Genomic DNA, 20,168 nt, shown 5'->3' with positions numbered 1-20,168 from the left:
CCAATAATTTTCCCACCATTGAGGTTAGATGACAGGCCTGTAATTACTCAGTCTATCACTTTCTCCCTTCTTAAACAAGGGTACTACATTAGCAGTCCTCCAATCCTTCGGCACCATGCCCAGCCTCGGCTATTTCCTCTTTTACTTCGTTCAACAGCTTGGGATGCATTTCATCCGGGCTTGGGGACTCATCTACTTTCAAAGCTGCTAAACTCCTTAATACCTCCTCTCTCACTATTTATTTATTTAGCCAGAATATCACACTCCTCCTCACTAGCAGTATCTGCATTGCCCCTTTCCTTTGTGAAAACAGAAGCAAAGTATTCGTTAAGAACCCTACCAACATCTTCCGCCTCCACACAAAGATTACTCTCATGGTCTCTAATAGCCCCTACCCTTTGTTTAGTTACCCTCTTACTCTTAATATATTTATAGACCATCTTAGTGTTTTCCTTAATTTTACTGGCCAAGAATTTCTCATGCTCTCTCTTAGCATTCCTATTATCCTTTTTAATTTTGCCTCTTAACTTTCTATATTCCTCAAAAGATTCTATAGTATTTAGCCATTGGTATATAACAAACGCCCTTTTTTTCTGAATCCTCCCCTGCAAGTCCTTAGACATCCAGGGGGCTCTAGAATTATTTTTCCCAGCCTTTTTCTTTAAGGGCACATGTTTGGCCTGAGCCTTCCGGATCTCCTCCTTGAATGCCTCCCACTGTTCCGATACTAATTTACCCACAAGTAGCTGTTTCCAGTTGACTACGGCCAAATCACTTAGCAAAATTAGCTTTTCCCCAATTTGGAACTTTTATTACAGGCCTATTCATGTCCTTATCCATAACCAACTTGAATCTGACTGAATTATGGTCTCTGGCACCCAAGTGCTCAATACACCTTCAACCTGCCCAGCTTCATTCCCCTCTCGTGTTGGGCTTGCTACATACTGACTAAAAGAATTCTCTTGAATGCATTTCAAGAATTCCGCACCCTCTATACTCTTCAAATATTGATTGGGACAAATTTAGTGTGGATAGTTAAAATCCCCTACAGTTTTCGGACTTCACAGCAATTTGCCTATATATTTGCTCCTCTATCTCCCTCCCACTGTTTGGGGGTCTATAATACACGGGCAGCAGTGTGATCGCCCCTTTTTTTATTTTTCAATTCGACCTATATGGCCTCATTTGATGATTCCTCTAACATATCATCCCTCCTCACCGCTGCAATATTTTCTTTAACTAGTACCGCAACACCATCACACCACCCCCCCCCCACCCCTTTTTACCCCCTCTCTAAAAAATCCTGTAGCCAGGAATATTGATATGCCAAACCTACCCCTCTTTCAGCCATGTTTCTGTAATGGCTATACTGTCATAATCCCAAGTGTCTACCTGTGCTCTTAGCTCATCCGCCTTATTCGCTATACTCCTTGCATTAAAGTATATACCATTCAGCACAGGAAGACCTCCTTGCTTACTACTTATTAAGTCCTCTTTGCTCTGTCTTACAGATTCGCTTTCTAGATTCTTGCTATCCAATTTCTGCTTTACTTTCTTCCTTTTTGAATTTGTTCTCGGGTTCCCATCCCCCTAAGCTAGTTTAAGATCTCCCCAACAGCACTAGCAAAACTTCAATGAGATCACCTCTCATTCTTCTAAACTCGAGAATACAGACCTAGTCTACTCAATCTTTCCTCATAGGACAATCCTCCCATCCCAGGAATCAGTCTGCTGAACCTTTGTTGCACTCCCTCTATGGCAAGTATATAGTTCCTTAGGCAAGGAGACTAAAACTGTACACAATACTCCAGGTGTGATCTCAGCAGCACCCTAAATAATTGTAGCAAGACATCTTTAGTCCCACACCCCAGCAAATTAGTCCTCCACCCTTTCAGGTAGTTCATTCCAGATCTTAACAACCCTCTACATAGTTTCTTCTCATTTCCACTCTAGTTCCTTTACCAGTTATTTTAAATCTATGACCTCTGGTTACCGACCCACTTGCCAGAGGAAATAGTTTCTCTAGTTGCTCGGTCAAACCCCTCATAATTTTGAATACCTGCATTAGGTCTCTCCTTAACCTTCTCTGCTCCAAGGAGAACAATTCCAGATTCTGCAATCTCTCCACATAACTGAATTCCATCATCACTGGTATCATCCTGGCAAACCTCCTCTTTACCCTCTCTAGGGCCTGAAATCCGCACTAAAATGTGTGTTGCCCAGAATTGTACACAATACTCCAGCCGAGGCCCAACCAGAGATTTGTAAAGGTTTAGCGTGAACTCCTTGCTTTTGTATTCAGTGCCCCCATTTACAAAAGGCAAGTATCAGGTATGCTTTCTTAACCACCCTTGTCAACTTGCCCTGCCACCTTCAAAAGGTTTTGAGAATGTGCACCCCTAGATCACTATTCTTGCATGCCCTTCAAAATAGCACTTTGATTAATCTGCCTCTACATGTGAAGTACATCACTTCACGTTTATCCACATTAAATTGCATCTGTCACGTGACTGGCACAAGTCGGTCTATCTACGTCCACCTGAAGTCTGCTACCATTCTGCTCCCCATTTACTACATTGCAAAGTTTTGTATTGTCCACAAACTTCAAAATTGTACTTCCTATATCCAAGTCCATGTACCCCTGTACCCAAGTCCATGTCATTTAGATACAACAAGAAAGCAATGGTCCTAATACCAACCCCTGGGGGGACATCACTGCATACTTCTCTCCAAACAGGAAAACATCTATTCACCATTACTCTCTGCCTCCTTTCCCTCAGCTAATTTTGTACCCAAGTTACCCCTTTAATACTATGTGCTTCTATTTTCCAAAACAAATCTGTTAGGAGGTACTTTTATCAAATGCCTTTTGTAAGTCCATATATACAGCTACTGCACTACCATCAACCACCCTATCTATTATGTCATCAAATAACTCAAACCAGGTTAGACAGACACAATTGGTCTTTAACAAATCTATGCTGGCTTCACCTTATGCTTCTCCAAGGTGAGAATTAATTTTTACCTTGACAATTGAGTAGTTTTCCCACCACAGACGTTTGGCCTGTCGTTACCAGGTTTAGCCCCAGTGGCATGAGAGTTGCTTGGTTTATATTGCAGTTTTGCACTGAATTGAGAGATGTTGTCAGTAGCAAACGGAACATAAATATCCTATTAGATGAATAATTAAATAATTGGTTTTGGGTGGGGGGGGGGGGAAGTGATAATGGGCCATTACAAGTCTATTATAGGGACGAAATGAATTTATATATTTAAAAATGAAAATGATCCTCAACGGAGTCAAGAGCAGCAGAAAGGTTCCCGGTTCAATCGCTGGGCATGCTGAATTAGCAGACCTGAATCAAGGGCATTACTAGCAGCATAACAATAGACCTTGGCACCCCAGACTTGGATGGGAGAATGGTGACATGATCAGGGTGTCCATTCCAGATTGTGGTTTTGCTTGTGAATGTTCAGTGAAGGTGGGATGGGCTCACCTGTGACTAGTACTAGCATCCCCTGTGGTGAAATTATTAAACAGCTGCATTCCTGCATGAGTTACTACCTTATGAATGTAGGGATAAAGGAGGGAATATCAGAGGGACATTTGGAGAAGTTAAATCTGTAGTCCAGGTAATGAGTTCTTAATTGTTACAATTTGTTTTAAGCACAATCATTTCCTCATCCTCAACATGTAACTATGTTGTTGCACAGTGATGACATCACAATAACCTCTTGCGTTAAAAGTAGGTCTTAGATCAGTGCAACTTCAGGCCTGCTTTTAACTACCATTAACATAATTTCACCAACGCCAAACATGTAATAATAAAATTATAGATATGGAAAAGAGCAATAGCTTCCTTCTTATGGCTTATGATATCATCGAAACCCCTTGATTAAATTACAACCTTATTACTCACTTCCTCCCATCTTTCAATCTCTATCTTGTACACTTAAACATGTGCTGGAGTTAAGAGGAAAATGCATTGGGTTTTGCAAGCCTATCCTTTAATTCAGATATAACTGATATGATTAAATAGCTCATTAAAGCATGAAATTGCAAGATAATATTCTGCAAACACATCACTGACCTTTTCTAGACTGGTTACAAAAGTAAAATTACAATAAAAGAAGAAATCCTTTGCTTTGCCAACTTGAGGCCAGGAACTTGAGACCTTTTCCTTGGTATGGCATGGCTTCTTGTGCACACCCACTCCCTCATTAGACATACAAGGCCCTAGGCTCAGGAATTCCCTTTCTAAACCCCTCTGCACCTCTCCCCCCTCCTTTAAGACCTACCTCTTTATCCAAGCTTTTAGTCACACATCCCAATATCCTCATTGTCATCCTAAAGGCTTAGTGTCAATCTTTGTCTGATTATGCTCCTGTGAAGCACCTTGGAACGGTTTCCTACATTAAATGCAAGTTGATGACAAAAATTGTCTATTATTTAAGCCTTCGCTATTCACACAGCACGAAATCAGAATGAGTTGCTCCTCACACAAGTTTGCATGCAGAAGGAGCAGTTATTCCCTTAAATGACAATGCCAGAAATATATTGGGACTTGCTAATTTCCTGATACCTGGCTTTCAACAGGTGCTTCCTTCAATCAGATTTAATTATACAGTAAAATCCATTTGCACGCAAACCTACATGTGATCATGTGATCAAGTCAAAACTTGCTCTTCATGTAATCATTTCCAAATCTAAATTCAGATCCCTTCAGGAGGTTTCCACATTCATTACTTGGACTTGGAGAATTGTGTGTCCAGTTGAGGTAGTCAAGTTTGATTATTTCTAACATCAGACATAGGGGCCAAAATAGCACCTCCAGGACAATAAGGGCTTTTTGCCAGGGGGCAGGCTGTAGAAGTGACCCTCCCAGAATTTCCCCCGGGATGCCGCAGGCGAAAACAGCTTTGCGCTGCACTTGGTAATTTTCAGCGCACACAGCTATGACATAATTGACATGCGTGCCAACCCCTTTTTACGCCCCGTGGGGGAAATTGCCCCGCGGAAGCGAGGTTGGCGCGTGGTGGCTGGAGCGCCCTTAAAGGGAAGGGCCTTGCGCCGCGGCCAGCATTTGTGTCATGGCGGCCGCTTGGCGCGCAGCAATTTTGTCCCATTGTGTTTTAAAACACATAAAATTGCTGCAGAAAGCTGATGTTTGTATTCAGATTACTCCCATGAACTAAAGCAAATTTATTCGTACTGCAAGTCAATCTGGTTCTAAACACTTAAAAAAAAAAAAAAATGACTTTTTAAATTCAGAAGAAACTTCTTTACCCAAAGAGTGGTGAGAACGTGGAACTCGCTACCACAGGGAGTGTTTGAAGTGAATTAGTATAGATGCATTTAAGGGAAGGTTAGACAAGCATATGAGGGAGAAGAGAAGAGAGGGTTATGCTGATAGGTTTAGAAGAGGAAAGACGGGAGGAGGCTCGAGTGGAGCATGAACTGGCTGGGCCAAATAGCCTGTTTTTTTTGCCGTATATCCTATGTAATTTAAATGTTGTGCTCATTAGAGTAGGGGAATAGAATGCTTTCTACAAAAGGCATTTCCAAGACAGGTATAGCATGGAGATTTGCATAGCAAAGTTCCTTCTACTCGGTTCTAATAGTACATCACATCCCAACCTAAAATAAACACCCCTACTGCACCAGGATGCAATTTTCCATTCCCCACATGAACACCTGAGTGAAATTGGCAATTGACAACAACTTGTATTTATATAGCACCTTTAATGTAGTGAAACATCCCAAGGTGCTTTACAGGAGTATTGTGCGATAAAAATTTGACATTGAGCTGCATAAGTAAAAATTAGTGCAGGGCTTGGTCAAAGAGGTATGTTTTAAGGACATCTTGAAGGAGGAAAGTGAGGTAGAGAGTCGGAGAGGTTTAGGCAGCGAGTTCCAGAGCTTGGGGCCTAAGCAACACAAGGCATGGCCTCCAATGGTTGAGCAATAATAATCAGGGATGCTCAGGAGGGCAGAATTAGAGATGCGCAGACATCCCGGGACGGGGGTTGTGGGGCTGGAGGAGATTACAGATAGGGAGAGGCCATGGATAGATTTGAAAATAAAGGATGAGAATTTTGAAATCGAGGCATTGCTTAAACAGAAGTCAATGTAGGTCAGCAAGGTCAGGCGTGATGGGTGAGCGGGACTTGGAGAGAGTTGGGACACGGACAGCCAAGTTTTGGATCATCTAGTTTACGTAGGGTAGAATGACAGTTCTCTGCTACTGGGCCATGCCCACTAGAAAGTGGATTGAGACTACACAAACCTATGCCTGGAGGTAGGTGGTGTGACTGAGGTACTAAATGAGTACATAGCATGTCTTCACCAAGGAAGAGGATGCTGTCATAGACAGTGACTGAGGAGGTAGCAGAGACACTTGATAGGATAAACATTGATAGAGATATTAAAGTAGATAAATCACCAGGAGCGGATGGGATGCATCCTAGGATCCTGCGGGTGAAAACCGGAGGTGGTACTGGCCAGAATATTCCAATCCTGCATAGATACGGGGGTGGTGCCAGAAGACTGGAGAATTGCAAATGTTACACCATGGTTCAAAAAAGGATGTAAAGATAAACCCAGCAACTACAGCACAGTCAGTTTAACCTTAGGAGTGGGGAATGCTTTTAGTAACAATAATTAACAGTCACTTGGATGGGGTGGATTCATTAAGGAAAACCAGCATGAATGTATTAAAGGCAAATCATGTTTAACCAACTTGATCGAGTTTTTTGGATGAGGTAACAGAGAGGGTTGATGAGGGCAATGTGGTTGACTTGGATTTCTAAAAAGGCATTCAATAAAAGTGCCACACAATAAACTTGCCAGCAAAATTGAAGCCCATGGAATGAAGGGGCAGCGGCAGCCTGGATACGAAATTGGCTAAGTGACAGGAAACAGTAGTGGTGAACTGTTGTTTTTTTGGACTGGAGGAAGGTATACAGTGGTGTTATATATAATATATATTAATGACTTTGACATGGGTGTACAGAGCACTATTTCAAAATTTGCAAATGACACAAAACTTTTAAGTACAGTGAATGGTCAGGAGGAGCGTGATAGACTTCAGGAAGATAGAAAGGCTGGTGAAATGGGCGGACATGTGGCAGATGAAATTTAACGCGGAAAAATGTGAAGTGACGCATTTTGGTAGAAAGAATAAGGAGAGGGCACAAACTAAATGGTACAATCCTAAAAGGGGGTGCATGAACAGAGACACCTGAGGGTATGTGCATAAGTCACTAAAAGTGGCAGGGCAGGTTGAGAAAACAAATAAAAAGGCTTACGGAATCCTGGCCTTCATAAATAGAGGTAGAGAGTGCAAAAGATGAAGAACCTGTATAAAACACTAGTTCAGCCCCAACTCGAGTACTGTATTCAACTCTGGGCACCAAACTTTAGGAAGGATGCGAAGGCCTTAGAGAGAGTCCAGAAAAGATTTACGAGAATGGTTCCAGGAATGAGAGACTTCAGTTATGTGGATAGACTGGAGAAGCTGGGGTTATTCTACTTGGAGCAGAGAAGATTGAGGGGAGATTTGATAGAGATGTTCAAAATCATGAGGGGTCTGGACAGAGTAGATAGAGAGAAACTGTTCCCATTGGCGGAAGGATCGAGAACCAGAGGGCACAGATTTAAGACGACTGACAAAAGAACCAACGGCGATGCAAGAAAAACTTATGAGGCAAGTGGTTATGATCTGTAATGCACTGCTGGTGGTAGAGGCAGACTCAATGTTATCTTTTTAAAAAAAAAGAGTTGAACAAGTATCTGAAGAAAAAGAAATTGCAGGGCTATGGGGAACTAGAGTGGGATTAACAGTCGGTACAGACTCATCAGGCTGAATAGCCACCTTCCCTGGAGCAACCATTCTATGAAACTAATTTCATAGTATCTTTACACCCAGTGGAGGTAAATTTCATCCCATCAATGAGAGTTAGATTCAAACCCAGATTCTGAGGTGAAAGGAAGTGCTCAGTCCACTGCACCAGTCCTTTTTGTTTTAATGAATGCTTGTAATAAAGTAATGTACTGATGGACCTGCTTTTAAAAATCATCAAGAATCTATATAATTGGCTGATTAATAATTCAGGGTATTGATCTGAAGTGAATTAGCAGAACATTGGATTAGAAGTGCTTGGACTGGTGAGGTCAGAATGTGTTTCCATAGGCTTAATGTTTAATGAGTTATACTACAGCAGCCAATAACTTTGTACTGTGGAAAATGAATACTAGTCACATTAATCTTACACTCTGGACATTGAAAGTGGTTCAGTATCTTGTATTGCATCAATAAAAAACAGAGAAAACAATCAACCACACCCATCAGTGCCAAAGTCTTCAGCCATCTTTCCCCACACTCAAATTCTTTCCTGAAACCCTTCTGCCTTGTTACATACATCTGCATCTTCAAAAGTATTCAAACAACCTACTTCTTGGGCCACCTCCAAACACTTGCTTAGGTCTTACCTTGAACGCTTGGGACATTTTGCTACATGTAATATGCTATATAAATGAAAGTTGTTGTTGTTTTAAAACGAGAGATACTCCATTTGAAAAGTCCCCCATTGAAGGAGTTTAGGTTGCTGAAATCTTGTGCCTTTTATCATGAGCTACAATTCGTTCTCAATCCCAGTGCAAGATTAAGATTAGAACTTTCCAGGTGGCTCAGTGGGCAATGCAGCAAGGGGCATGACTGGTAAAATCTCAGATCTGAAGCTGGGTCCGCACTGAGCAAGATTTTATTGTCACTATCCCAGCCGAGACCAAGAGGACCACAAATGGCCATAGCAGCCCTGGGCTAAGGGAGAGAATCATCATCATCATCCAAGTTTCTGCACTTAACCCGAAACAAAGAGTCCTGGTGGGACTACATGTAGAAAGGATGGGGATCAGTGCCAAGGGCCGACACGCATTGTCTGGACCAATGCAGGCAGAATGAATACTCGGGTTAAGAGGGCTGCTGGCACCAGACCCCAGTATGAATCAGGCCCTTCATCAAACAGACACATCCTTCCAAATCCCTGCTTGGAACACCTATCTCTAAATTTTCCAAATGATATACTGCATGTCATTCCTTGATAAGAGCTCGCGGTGTATTGGTGCAGGTTTACACAACTGCTTGTGGAGATATAATCTCCTGTGGCTAAGTTCAGCTAGACAGAAATATAGCCAGCAAAATATGGTGAGGTAGAACCCCACGTCATGAGCTCCAATGCTTTTAGAGTGCCACCAAATGGAGGCCAGGAGCTTGCCCACAGGAAGGGTTGAAAAGCATCCAGCAAACTTGCACTTCCCAGCACCCAGTTTCAGAGCAGAGGTCAAACTGCAAACTTACGGTGTCTGGTTAATAGGAGTTAATGTTTCATTGTTAAATCTGTGGCAAAATTCTTTACCAGTTATTAGTTAACAATGATGATCACCATCGTGTTTACTCCTTTAAAACATAGTACAAGGTTCAGAAAGTTGCAAGGTTCAGAAAGTTGTAAAGAAGTTGATTGCTGTGATGAGTATACACAAAGACTGCATTGCTTTAAAGGAGTGTTAACAGGCATAAATTGATGAGGACAATAAGTCAGCATCTTACCACTTATATACCAAACTTAGGCCAACAACAGAGAAAATCCCTGATGAGAGCAGCGATGGAATCATAATATTGCCCGACTCCATCTGGTGCTGAAATTCTCATCCATGCCTTTGTTAACTCTAGACTTGACTATTCCAATGCACTCCTGGTTGTCCTCCCACATTCAGTGCCAACTGTGGCTCAGTGGGTAGCATTCGCCTGAGTCAGAAGGTTGTGGGTTCAACTTCCACTGCAGGAACTGGACACAAATCTAGGCTGACACTCCAGAGTAGTGCTGAGGGAGTGCTGCACTGTTGGAGGTGCCATCTTTTGGATGAGACGTTAAACCGAGGCCCCGTCTGCTCTCAGGTGGACGCAAGAGATCCCATTGCACTATTTTGAAGAGCAGGGGAGTTATCCCCGGTGTGCTGGCCAATATTTATCCCTCAATCAACAGAACAAAAAACAGATGATCTGGTCATTATCACATTGCTGTTTGTGGGAGTTTGCTGTGCGCAAATTGGCTGCTGCGTTTCCCAACAGTGACTACACACCAAAAAGTGTAGTAAAGCACTTGGAGACGTCCGGTGGTTGTGAAAGACACTATATAAATCCAGTCTTTCTTTCTTTACTCTACCTAAACCGGTCATTCAAAACTTGGCTGCTTGCATCCCAACTCGCACCCAGTCCCGTTCACCCATCACTCCTTTCTCTTCCCCCACCTTCCCGCCCCCCTCTCCCGGGCAGAGATATTTGTTCTCCAATTGTGGCCTCTTGCGCACCCCTAATTTTAAAATTGCTCAATCATTGGTGGCTATGCTTTTAGCAGTCAAGGCCACAAGCTCTGGAATTCCCTCCCTAAACCTCTCCGCTTCTCTACTTTGCTTTCCTCCTTCAAAATGCTCCTTAAAACCTCTCTATGACCAAGCTTTTGCTCAAGCTTTTGCTCATCTACCCTAATTTCTCCTTATGTGGCTCGGTGTCAAATTTTGTTTGATAACACTCCTGTGAAGTGCCTGGAGATGTTTTACCAAGTTAAAGGCGCTCTATAAATACAAGTTGTTTTGTAAATTGAGAAACCTAGATGAAGGGCTAAGGCCTGAGGCCTGTAACACAGGACACCAAAGTTGAAAATGGAAGAAATCATAAATTCACATTTTTCTTGCAAGACAGACATAGATGATAGCACTGTCAACACTCCTTTTCAAGTAACCCATTTGCCAATTTCAGGTTGGTTTAATACACTTGTATTGACCCACAGATGGCCATCATCATCATCATCATAGGCGGTCCCTTGGAATCGAGGAAGACTCGCTTCCACTCTAACTGAACAGTCCAATACGAGAACCAAAGTCTGCGTCACAGGTGGGACAGACAGTCGTTGAGGGAAAGGATGGGTGGGACTGGTTTGCCGCATGTTCTTTCCGCTGCCTGCGCTTGTTTTCTGCATGCTCTCAGCGATGAGACTCAAGGTGCTCAGCGCCCTCCCGGATGCACTTCCTCCACTTAGGGCAGTCTTTGGCCAGGGACTACCAGGTGTTGGCGGGGATGCCGCACTTTATCAAGGAGGCTTTGATGGTGTCCTTGAATGCTTCCTCTATCCACCTTTGGCTCATTTGCCATGAAGGAGTTCAGAGAGGACGGCTTTGGGAGATAGATGGCCAACATATTAAGCAAAGTCCAAGATCTGATGCTGTGACCACTGGACTATCCTGTCCACTTGTATTTCTTTTATTTTTGAATATCTTTGATATTCAATGTCTTACTTAACCAGATAAACGACTTCATCCATTGCTCATAATGTAAACCATGGATTATAATCTATAATGAACATCCTCAAAAGGTTCCTAACCTATACATGTTTAAGCTTAATGCTTTTGTTTCATAAATCAACAAAAGCTACACTGAAAGTTCTGGTACTAATATGGTTAAAGTTGGTCAGAAAAATAATCAGTCTGTGTAGTTCCTTCAGGCGAACATCAGCCAGATCAGCCATGCTCGAGGGGCCAAGGCCTACTCCTGTTCCTATTATGTTCTTATGTGGAACTTCGCTGGGAAGTTCTTGGAGAACGGTCGGTGCTCGAAAATAAGTTGCATGACCGGCAGCTTGGAAGAGCCTCTCAAACAGGGAATCTGAGAGGCCTAGTTAGCAGCCCTGTTAGAAAACAGAAAATAGGTGCAGGAATAGGCTATTTGGCCCTTCAAGCCTGCACCACCATTCAATATGATCATGACTGATCATGCAACTTCAGTACGCCATTCCTGCTTTCTCTCCATACCCCTTGATCCCTTTAGCTGCAAGGGTCACATCTAACTCCCTTTTGAATATATCCAACGAACTGGCCTCAACAACTTTCTGTGGTAGAGAATTCCACAGGTTCACAATTCTCTGAGTGAAGAAGTTTCTCCTCATCTCAGTCCTAAATGGCTTACCCTTCATCCTTAGACTGTGACCCCTGGTTCTGGACTTTCCCAACATCGGGAACATTCTTCCTGCATCTAACTTGTCCAATCCCATCAGAATTTTATATGTTTCTATGAGATCCCCTCTCATTCTTCTAAATTCCAGTGAATTATAAGCCTAGTCGATCCAGTCTTTCTTCATATAGGTCTGTCCTGCCATCCCAGGAATCAGTCTGGTGAACCTTCGCTGCACTCTTCAACATCAAGAATGTCCTTCCTCAGATTAGGAGACCAAAACTGTACACAATATTCCAGGTGTGGCCTCACCAAGGCCCTGTACAACTGTAGTAAGACCTCCCCTGTTCCTGTATTCAAATCCTCTCACTATGAAGGCTAACATGCCATTTGCCTTCACCGCCTGCTGTACCTGCATGCCAACTTTCAATGACTGATGTACCATGACACCCAGGTCTCATTGTACCTCCCCTTTTCCTAATCTGTCACCATTCAGATAATATTCTGCCTTCCTGTTTTTGCCACCAAAATGGATAACCTCACATTTATCTACATTATACTGCATCTGCCATGCATTTGCCCGCTCACATAACCTGTCCAAGTCACCCTGCAGCCTCATAGCATCCTCCTCACAGCTCACACTGCCACCCAGCTTAGTGTAATCTGCAAACTTGGAGATATTACATTCAATTCCTTCGTCTAAAATCATTCATGTATATTGTAAATAGCTGGGGTTCCAGCACTGAACCTTGCGGTACCCCACTAGTTACTGCCTGCCATTTTGAAAAGGACCCGTTTATTCCTACTCTTTGCTTCCTGTCTGCCAACCAGTTCTCTATCCACGTCAGTACATTACCCCCAATACCATGTGCTTTAATTTTGCACACTAATCTCGTGTGGGACCTTGTCAAAAGCCTTTTGAAAGTCCAAATACACCAAATACACTGGTTTTACCTTATCCACTCTACTAGTTACATCCTCAAAAAATTCGAGAAGATTTGTCAAGCATGATTTCCCTTTCATAAATTCATGCTGACATGGACCGATCTGGTCACTGCTTTCCAAATACGCTGCTATTACATCTTTAATAATTGATTCCAACATTTTGCCCACTACCAATGTCAGGCTAATGGTCTAGAATTCCCAGTTTTCTCTCTCCCTCTTTTTAAAAAAAAAAAGTGGGGTTACATTAGCTACCCACCAATCCACAGGAACTGATCCAGAGTTTATAGAATGTTGGAAAATGACCACCAATGCATCCACTATTTCTAGGGCCACTTCCTTAAGTACTCTGGGATGCAGACCATCAGGCCCTGGGGAATTATCGACCTTCAATCCCATCAATTCCCCTAACAAAATTTTCTGACTAAGGATTTCCTTCAGTTCCTCCTTCTCACTAGACCCTCGGTTCCCTCGTATTTTCGGGAGGTTATTCGTGTCTTCCTTAGTGAAGACAGAACCAAAGTATTTATTCAATTGGTCTGCCATTTCCTTGTTCCCCATTATGAATTCATCTGATTCTGACTGCAAGGTACCTACGTTTGTCTTCACTAATCTTTTTCTCTTCGCATAGCTATAGAAGCTTTTGCAGTCAGTTATATGTTCCCTGCAAGCTTTTTCTCATACTCTATTTTCCACCTCTTAAATGAAACCCTTAGTCCTCCTCTGCTGGATTCTAAATTTCTCCCAGTCCTCAGGTTTGCTGCTTTTTCTGGCCAATTTATATGCCTCTTCCTTGGATTTAACACTATCCCTAATTTCCCTTGTTAGCCACCTTCCCCTTTTTATTTTTATGCCAGACAAGGATGTACAATTGTTGTAGTTCATCCATGTGATCTTTAAATGTCTGCCTATCCACCGTCAACCCTTTAAGTATCATTCGCCAGTCTATCCTAGCCAATTCACGTCTCATCCCATCGAAGTTACCTTTCTTTAAGTTCAGGACCCTAATCTCTGAATTAACTGTCACTAGCCACCTTAATAAAGAATTCTACCCAAGGGGTCTCGCACGATCAGGTTGCTAATTAATCCTCTCTCATTACTCAATACCCAACCTCTAGTTGGTTCCTCAACATATTGGTTTAGAAAACCATCCCTTATACACTTCAGGAAATCCTTCTCCACAATACTGCTACCAGTTTGGTTAGCCCAATCTGTATGTAGATTAAAAGGCACCCATGATAACTGCTGCACCCTTTTGCACGCGTCCCTAATTTCCTGTTTGATGCCATTCCCAACCTCCCTACTAATGTTTGGTGGTCTGTAAACAACTCCCACTAACGTTTTCTGCCCTTTGGTGTTTCGCAGCTCTACCCATATAGATTCCACATCATCCAAGCTAATGTCCTTCCTTACTATTGCGTTAATCTCCTCTTTAACTAGTAATGCTACCCCACCTCCTTTTCCTTCCTGAATATTGAATATCCCTAGATGTCGAGTTCCCAGCCTTGGTTACCCTGGAGCCATTTCTCCGTAATCCCAACTACATTATATCCGTTAACAGCTATCTGCGCAGTTAATTTGTCCACCTTATTACGAATGCTCCTCGCATTGAGACACACAACCTTCAAGCTTGTTTTTTTTTTTTAAAAACACTCTTTGTCCTTTTAGAATTATGTTGTAATGTGGCCTTTTGATTTTTGCCCTTGATTTCTCTGCCCTCCACTCTTGCTTTTCTCCTTCCTACCTTTTTCTTCTGCCCCCTTTTATTTACTTCCCTCTGCCTCTCTGCATAGATTCCCATCCCCCGCCATATTAGTTTAAACCCTCCCCAACAGCACTAGCAAACACTCCACCTAGGAAATCGGTTCCGGTCCTGCCCAGGTGCAGACTGTCCGGTTTGTACTGGTACCACCTCCGCCAGAACCGGTTCCAATGACCCAGGAATTTGAATCCCTGCCCCTTGTGCAACTCCTCAAGCCACGTATTCATCTGAACTATCCTGCAATTTCTACTCTGACTAGCATATGGCACTGGTAGCGATCCTGAGATTACTACCTTTGAGGTCCTACTTTTTAAATTTAACTTCTAGCTCCCTAAATTTAGCTTGTAGGACCTCATCCCGTTTTTTTTTTTTTTTTTTAAACTTATATCGTTGGTACCTATATGCACCACAATAGCTGGCAATTCACCCTCCCCCTCCAGAATGCCCTGCAGCAGCTCAGACATCCTTGACCCTTGCACCAGGGAGGCAACATACCATCTTGGAGTCTCGTTTGCGGCCGCAGAAACGTCTATGTATTCCACTTACAATAGGATCCCCCATCACTATAGCTCTCCCACTCCTTTTTCCTGCCCTCCTGTGCAGCAGAGCCACCCATGGTGCCATGATCTTGGCTACTGCTGCCTTCCCCTGATGAGCCATTGCCCCCAAGAGTACCCAAACGGTATATCGGTTTTGGAGAGAGAGATGACCACAGGGGACCCCTGCACTACCTTCCTTCCCCTGTTCTTCCTGCTGCTCACCCATCCCCTATCTGCCTTTGTAACCAACTCACTAAAATGTGCTATTCACGACATCCTCAGCATCGCGGATGCTCCAGAGTGCATCAGAGTGCATCCATGCGCAGCTCCAGTGCTGCAATGCTGTCTGTCAGGAGCTGCAGCTGGACACACTTCCTGCACACAGTGGTCAGGGACATTGGAAGTGTCCCTGATTTCCTACATAGCACAGGAGGAGCATGACATGGGTCTGGGCTCTCCTGCCATGACTTAACCCTTAAATTAATTTAATTTGGCAACAATGCCAAACATTATTCACTGATAAGAAAAAGATAAAATACTCACTTAGTCTGTAGAAAATGCATTCAGTAGAGGTCAGTTGGTCTCTGACATTTAAAAGCACGTGAGGAACTTCAGAATATGGTGTAGAAATGCAGATTACATTGGGCCTATTTTCCCCCCAGGTGACCATCACTACCAAACGCTATTACTGCAGCATGAATAACTAAATTGGAACGCATCACAGTGAAACAGCACTTGGCATGGGATATGGTTTCACCATCTGAAATGGACACTTTTTAAACACCACCACACTTGCCTTCTGAAGTTGCCCAAGGATCACAAACTCTAACAACTTGCATTTATATAGCAACTTTAATGTAGTAAAACATCCCAAGGAACTTCACAGGAGCATTATCAAACACAATTTCACACTGGGCCATATAAGGAGTTATTAGGACAGGTGACCAAAAGCTTGGTCAGAGGTAGGTTTTAAAAGGGAGAGAGAGAGAGTTAGAGAGAGGCGGAGAGGGTTAGGGATGGAATCACAGAGCTAAGGACCTAGGCAGCTGAAGGTACGGCTGCCAATGGTGGAGCAATCAAATTCGGGGAAGCGCAAGAGGCCAGAATTGCAAGAGCGCAGAGATCTCAGGAAGGCTGTAGGTGGTTACAGAGATAGGAAAGGACGAAGCCATGGAGGAATTTGACAGCAAGGATGAGAATTTTAAAATCTAGGTGTTGCTGGATCGAGAGCTAATGCAGGTCACTATTAACCATAGATTATATAGGCCACAAATAAATACCTTTTATTATTTTTTTTAAAAATCAGAGCTATATACAATGAAACAGCGACGTAATCAATCTATTCTAGAAATTAAGTAGATCTGATAATTTGTGAACAATGAAAATAATAATTCAATAAGCAATTACTCAAACAACTAAAATTTCACAATGTGCTACTGGACAAGAACTCATTTGTGTATACCTAGACTTTAAGAATCCTTGTAATACATTGCCTGTGGAATGCTCGTACATGATTAATAGGAAGTAAATCAGGTAAATAAAAAGATATTTCTTCATGGGCAGTGGACAAGCCTCTATTCATGTGTTGGACACTGTTGTTTACAGTTTGTGTTAAAAGAGAAGTGAGGAATGTGTACCCATATTAAAAAGGTCACAGGATCAATTTATCAAAAGAGCCATAAATGTGTGTCAAAAAAGTAGAAACAAAAATCAGAGAAAACTATAAATCTGAAGTTCAGCAGCAACAATGCTAAACTGAGAGTCATGCTTCTTAGAGGCGATTACTTCTATTATTCAAAAATACCAATAAAGGAGCGTTACCTCCCAGGACTTGAATGCCTTGGTTCTGACCGATCACGTGGTCGAGATAATAAAGTTCTTCCTGCGTGAACGCCTTGTGCCAGTGGGCTTGGTGTTTGCGTGGAGCGTTTGCTCATTCCCTCGGCTCGAGTAGCTGGGTTGGCAGGTGTACCCTGGGGCCTCGTCATCTCACTTTTGCTAGCAGCACTGGTTTGGTTGAATGTTCGATTCGGTGGCGTTACGGTCAATCCATTCTGGTTCACCATTAGCGAGTCTGCTGCAGGCGCTGTCCTTCTGTCAGTTAGCCTTGTACTTTCTGGCACCCTCAAAGTGCTTGGGCCTTCAGAAAAGTGGTACGGTCCAGGACTTGGAGCTCTAGAGACCCGTACATTGCTGTTCGGCTTGGGTGATGGTTTTATTGGCTGCAGGCGGTGTGCTGTCAAAATTAAAAGCATGCGTCTGAATTATAGTAGTATACATCATTCAAAAAATATTGGGACCTAGATTTGGGTTAGCTTATTGAGCTATTCGCACCAGGCTGTGTGGTCACTCCTGCAGGTCAGTTCCTCAGGGTCAAAGCGCAAGTTTTTGCACCAATATCATTTTGGGAGCTTAGTGCCCAGTATTGTCCACCACACCTACAATTAGCATAATGAAACAAAAGAAAAACAGCTACACAACCTCAGTTGTATGTAGTTTTATTCCATCACACACCCCTCCTCCCCCCCCCTCCCTCACCCACCCCTTTTTCTTTCCCATTTCTCCTTTCTTTTAACCTCCGAAAGATATCGTCCCCCTCACGGTCAGCTGTGGCTCAGTGGGGTGCACACTCGAGTCCCACTCCAGGGACTCGAGCACATAAATCTCGGCTGACACTCCAGTGCAGTACAGAGGGAGTGCTGCACTGTTGGAGGTGGAGTCTTTCAGCTGAGAAGTTAAGCCAAGTCTGCTCTCAGGTGGACGTAAAAGATCCCATGGCACTATTTCGAAGAGCAGGGGAGTTATCCTTGGTGTGCTGGCCAATATTTGTCCCTCAATCAACATAGCAAAAACAGATTATCTGATCATTATCACATTGCTGTTTTTGGGAGCTTGCTGTGCACAAATTGGCAGCCACATTTCCCACAATGCAACAGAGACTACACTCCAAAAGTAATTAATTGGCTGTAAAGCGCTTTGAGACATCCGGTAGTCGTGAAAGGCGCTATATAAATGCAAGTCTTTCTCTTCTTTATGTTCTCTAGAGTTAAGAAGGAGAGGTGATCTCATTGAAACATACAAAATTCTTACAGGGCTTGACAGGGTAGATGCAGGGAGGATCTGTCTCCTGGCTACAGAGTCTAGAACCAGAGGTCACAGTTTCAGAATAAGGGGTTGGCCATTTAGGATGGAGATGAGGAGAAATGTCTTCACTCAGAAGGTGGTGAATCTTTGGAATTCTCTATCCCAGAGGGCTGTGGATGTTCAGTCGTTGAGTATATTCAAGATAGATTAATAGATTTTTTTCCCCACTGGGAACAGTTTATCTTGGCAATGAGTGTTGACAGGCTATTCAAATATAACAGAGGGGGAGGGTCATCATCACAGCCAAGCCCAATACTGTCCTTACCGGTATCAACCTGCAACTAGAACTTGTATTTAATGTAGTAAAATGTCTCAAGGCACTTCAAAGGAGCATTATCAAAATTTGAGAGCGAGCCACGCATGGAGATATTACGGCAGATGATCAAAAGCTTTTTCAAAGAGGTATGTTTTATGGAGCGTCTTAACGAGGCAGAGGGGTTTAAGGAGGGAATTCCAAAGCTTGGGGCTTAGCGACTGAAGGCATGGCCAATGGTGGAGCGATTACACTTGTGGATGTGCAAGAGGCCAGAACTGGAGGTGTGCAGATATCTCAGAGGGTTGTAGAAGGATCCAGTGATAGGGAGCGCGAGGCCATGGAGGAATTTGAAAACTAGAATAATTTAAAAATCAAGGCATTGCTTAACCAGGAGCCAATGTAAGTCAGCAAGCACAGGGGTGATGGGTAAACAGGACTTGGAGAGAGTTAGGTCACAGGCAGTAGAGTTTTGGATGACCCAAGTTTACAGAGGATGGAAGATGGGCAGCCAGCCCGAAATGCATTGAAAGAGTCAACTCTGCAGGTAACAAAGGCATGGAACATAAATTTTATAGCACAGAAAATAAGGCATTCGGCCCAACAGGTCAATGCTGGTCTTTGAGCCACACAAGCTTCCTCCCACCTTACACACATGCAGTTCTGGGAAAGGATGCAGTTTAGCAATCAGGAGTGAGATCCCTGGCCAATTTTTCTTCCACAAGCCAGGATGGAGTAGCTAATTGTAGTGCTCTAACTACTGTCCTCACCAAGATTTGCAAATTCAGCACAAACAGGGGTGTGAACCTGGGACCTTTCCAGTCTTTATGGCTCAGATGAGAACATTGGGGGTGAAATTTAAGTTCAGTGGGGGAGCAAAACAGGCAACGCCCATTATACACCCACCCGATTTTCCTGTCGATAGACTTCAATGGTGTACAACAGGCAACCGATCCGCTCTCGCCTGTTTTGCCTCACCGCTGAAACTGAATGTCACCCCGTTTATCTGAGCCATCAGGCTGGCACTCACTGTATTGAACTAGAGAGGCTAGGCATGTTTCAAGGAAAAAACATGTGATAAATTCTCTAAACCAGAAGGCTGAGGAGGCTCAGTCTTTGCGTATATTCAAGACAGAGATTGATAGATTTTTGAATATTAAGGGAATCAAGGAATATGGGGATAATGCAGGAAAGTGGAGTTGAGGTAGAAGATCAACCATGATCTCACTGAATGGCAAAGCAGGCTCGAGTGGCTGAATGGCCTACTCCTAATTCTTATGCTTTTATAAAAAGGTGGTCACATAAACTCTGTAGCCTATGTGCTATCTTCCATGCAAGATAATACACAGCATTGCATTCTTAAATATTTAAGAATTGTGACACTGATTATAATGCTCTTGCATTACAGAGGTGAGAAGCAGAGCAAAGTGATAAATCAGAGACCGTGGATTACCAGTTACTGAATAATGGATTTTCTAATGTTTCCTTTAATTATGAATGTCGTGTTTTGTTTATTACTGAAT

At 43.1% G+C, this 20,168-nt stretch overlaps 1 protein-coding gene across 1 annotated transcript in view; it reads right to left on the bottom strand.

Moving 5' to 3' along the window:
* gas2l1 (growth arrest-specific 2 like 1) overlaps positions 1–20,168 on the bottom strand; it is a 76,418-nt gene that overhangs the window by 13,475 nt on the left and 42,775 nt on the right. Inside the window, exon 4 of the mRNA XM_070887895.1 lies at positions 17,070–17,484. Within this exon, the coding sequence (XP_070743996.1) occupies positions 17,070–17,484 (415 nt within the window). The remainder of the gene's footprint in view (positions 1–17,069; positions 17,485–20,168) is intronic.

This window comes from Pristiophorus japonicus, chromosome 8 (genome assembly GCF_044704955.1).
Source record: "Pristiophorus japonicus isolate sPriJap1 chromosome 8, sPriJap1.hap1, whole genome shotgun sequence".
Classification (NCBI taxonomy): Eukaryota; Metazoa; Chordata; class Chondrichthyes; family Pristiophoridae; genus Pristiophorus; species Pristiophorus japonicus.
The sequence above is the reverse complement of the archived record's forward strand: the minus strand, read 5'-3'. Positions and strand labels throughout refer to the sequence as shown.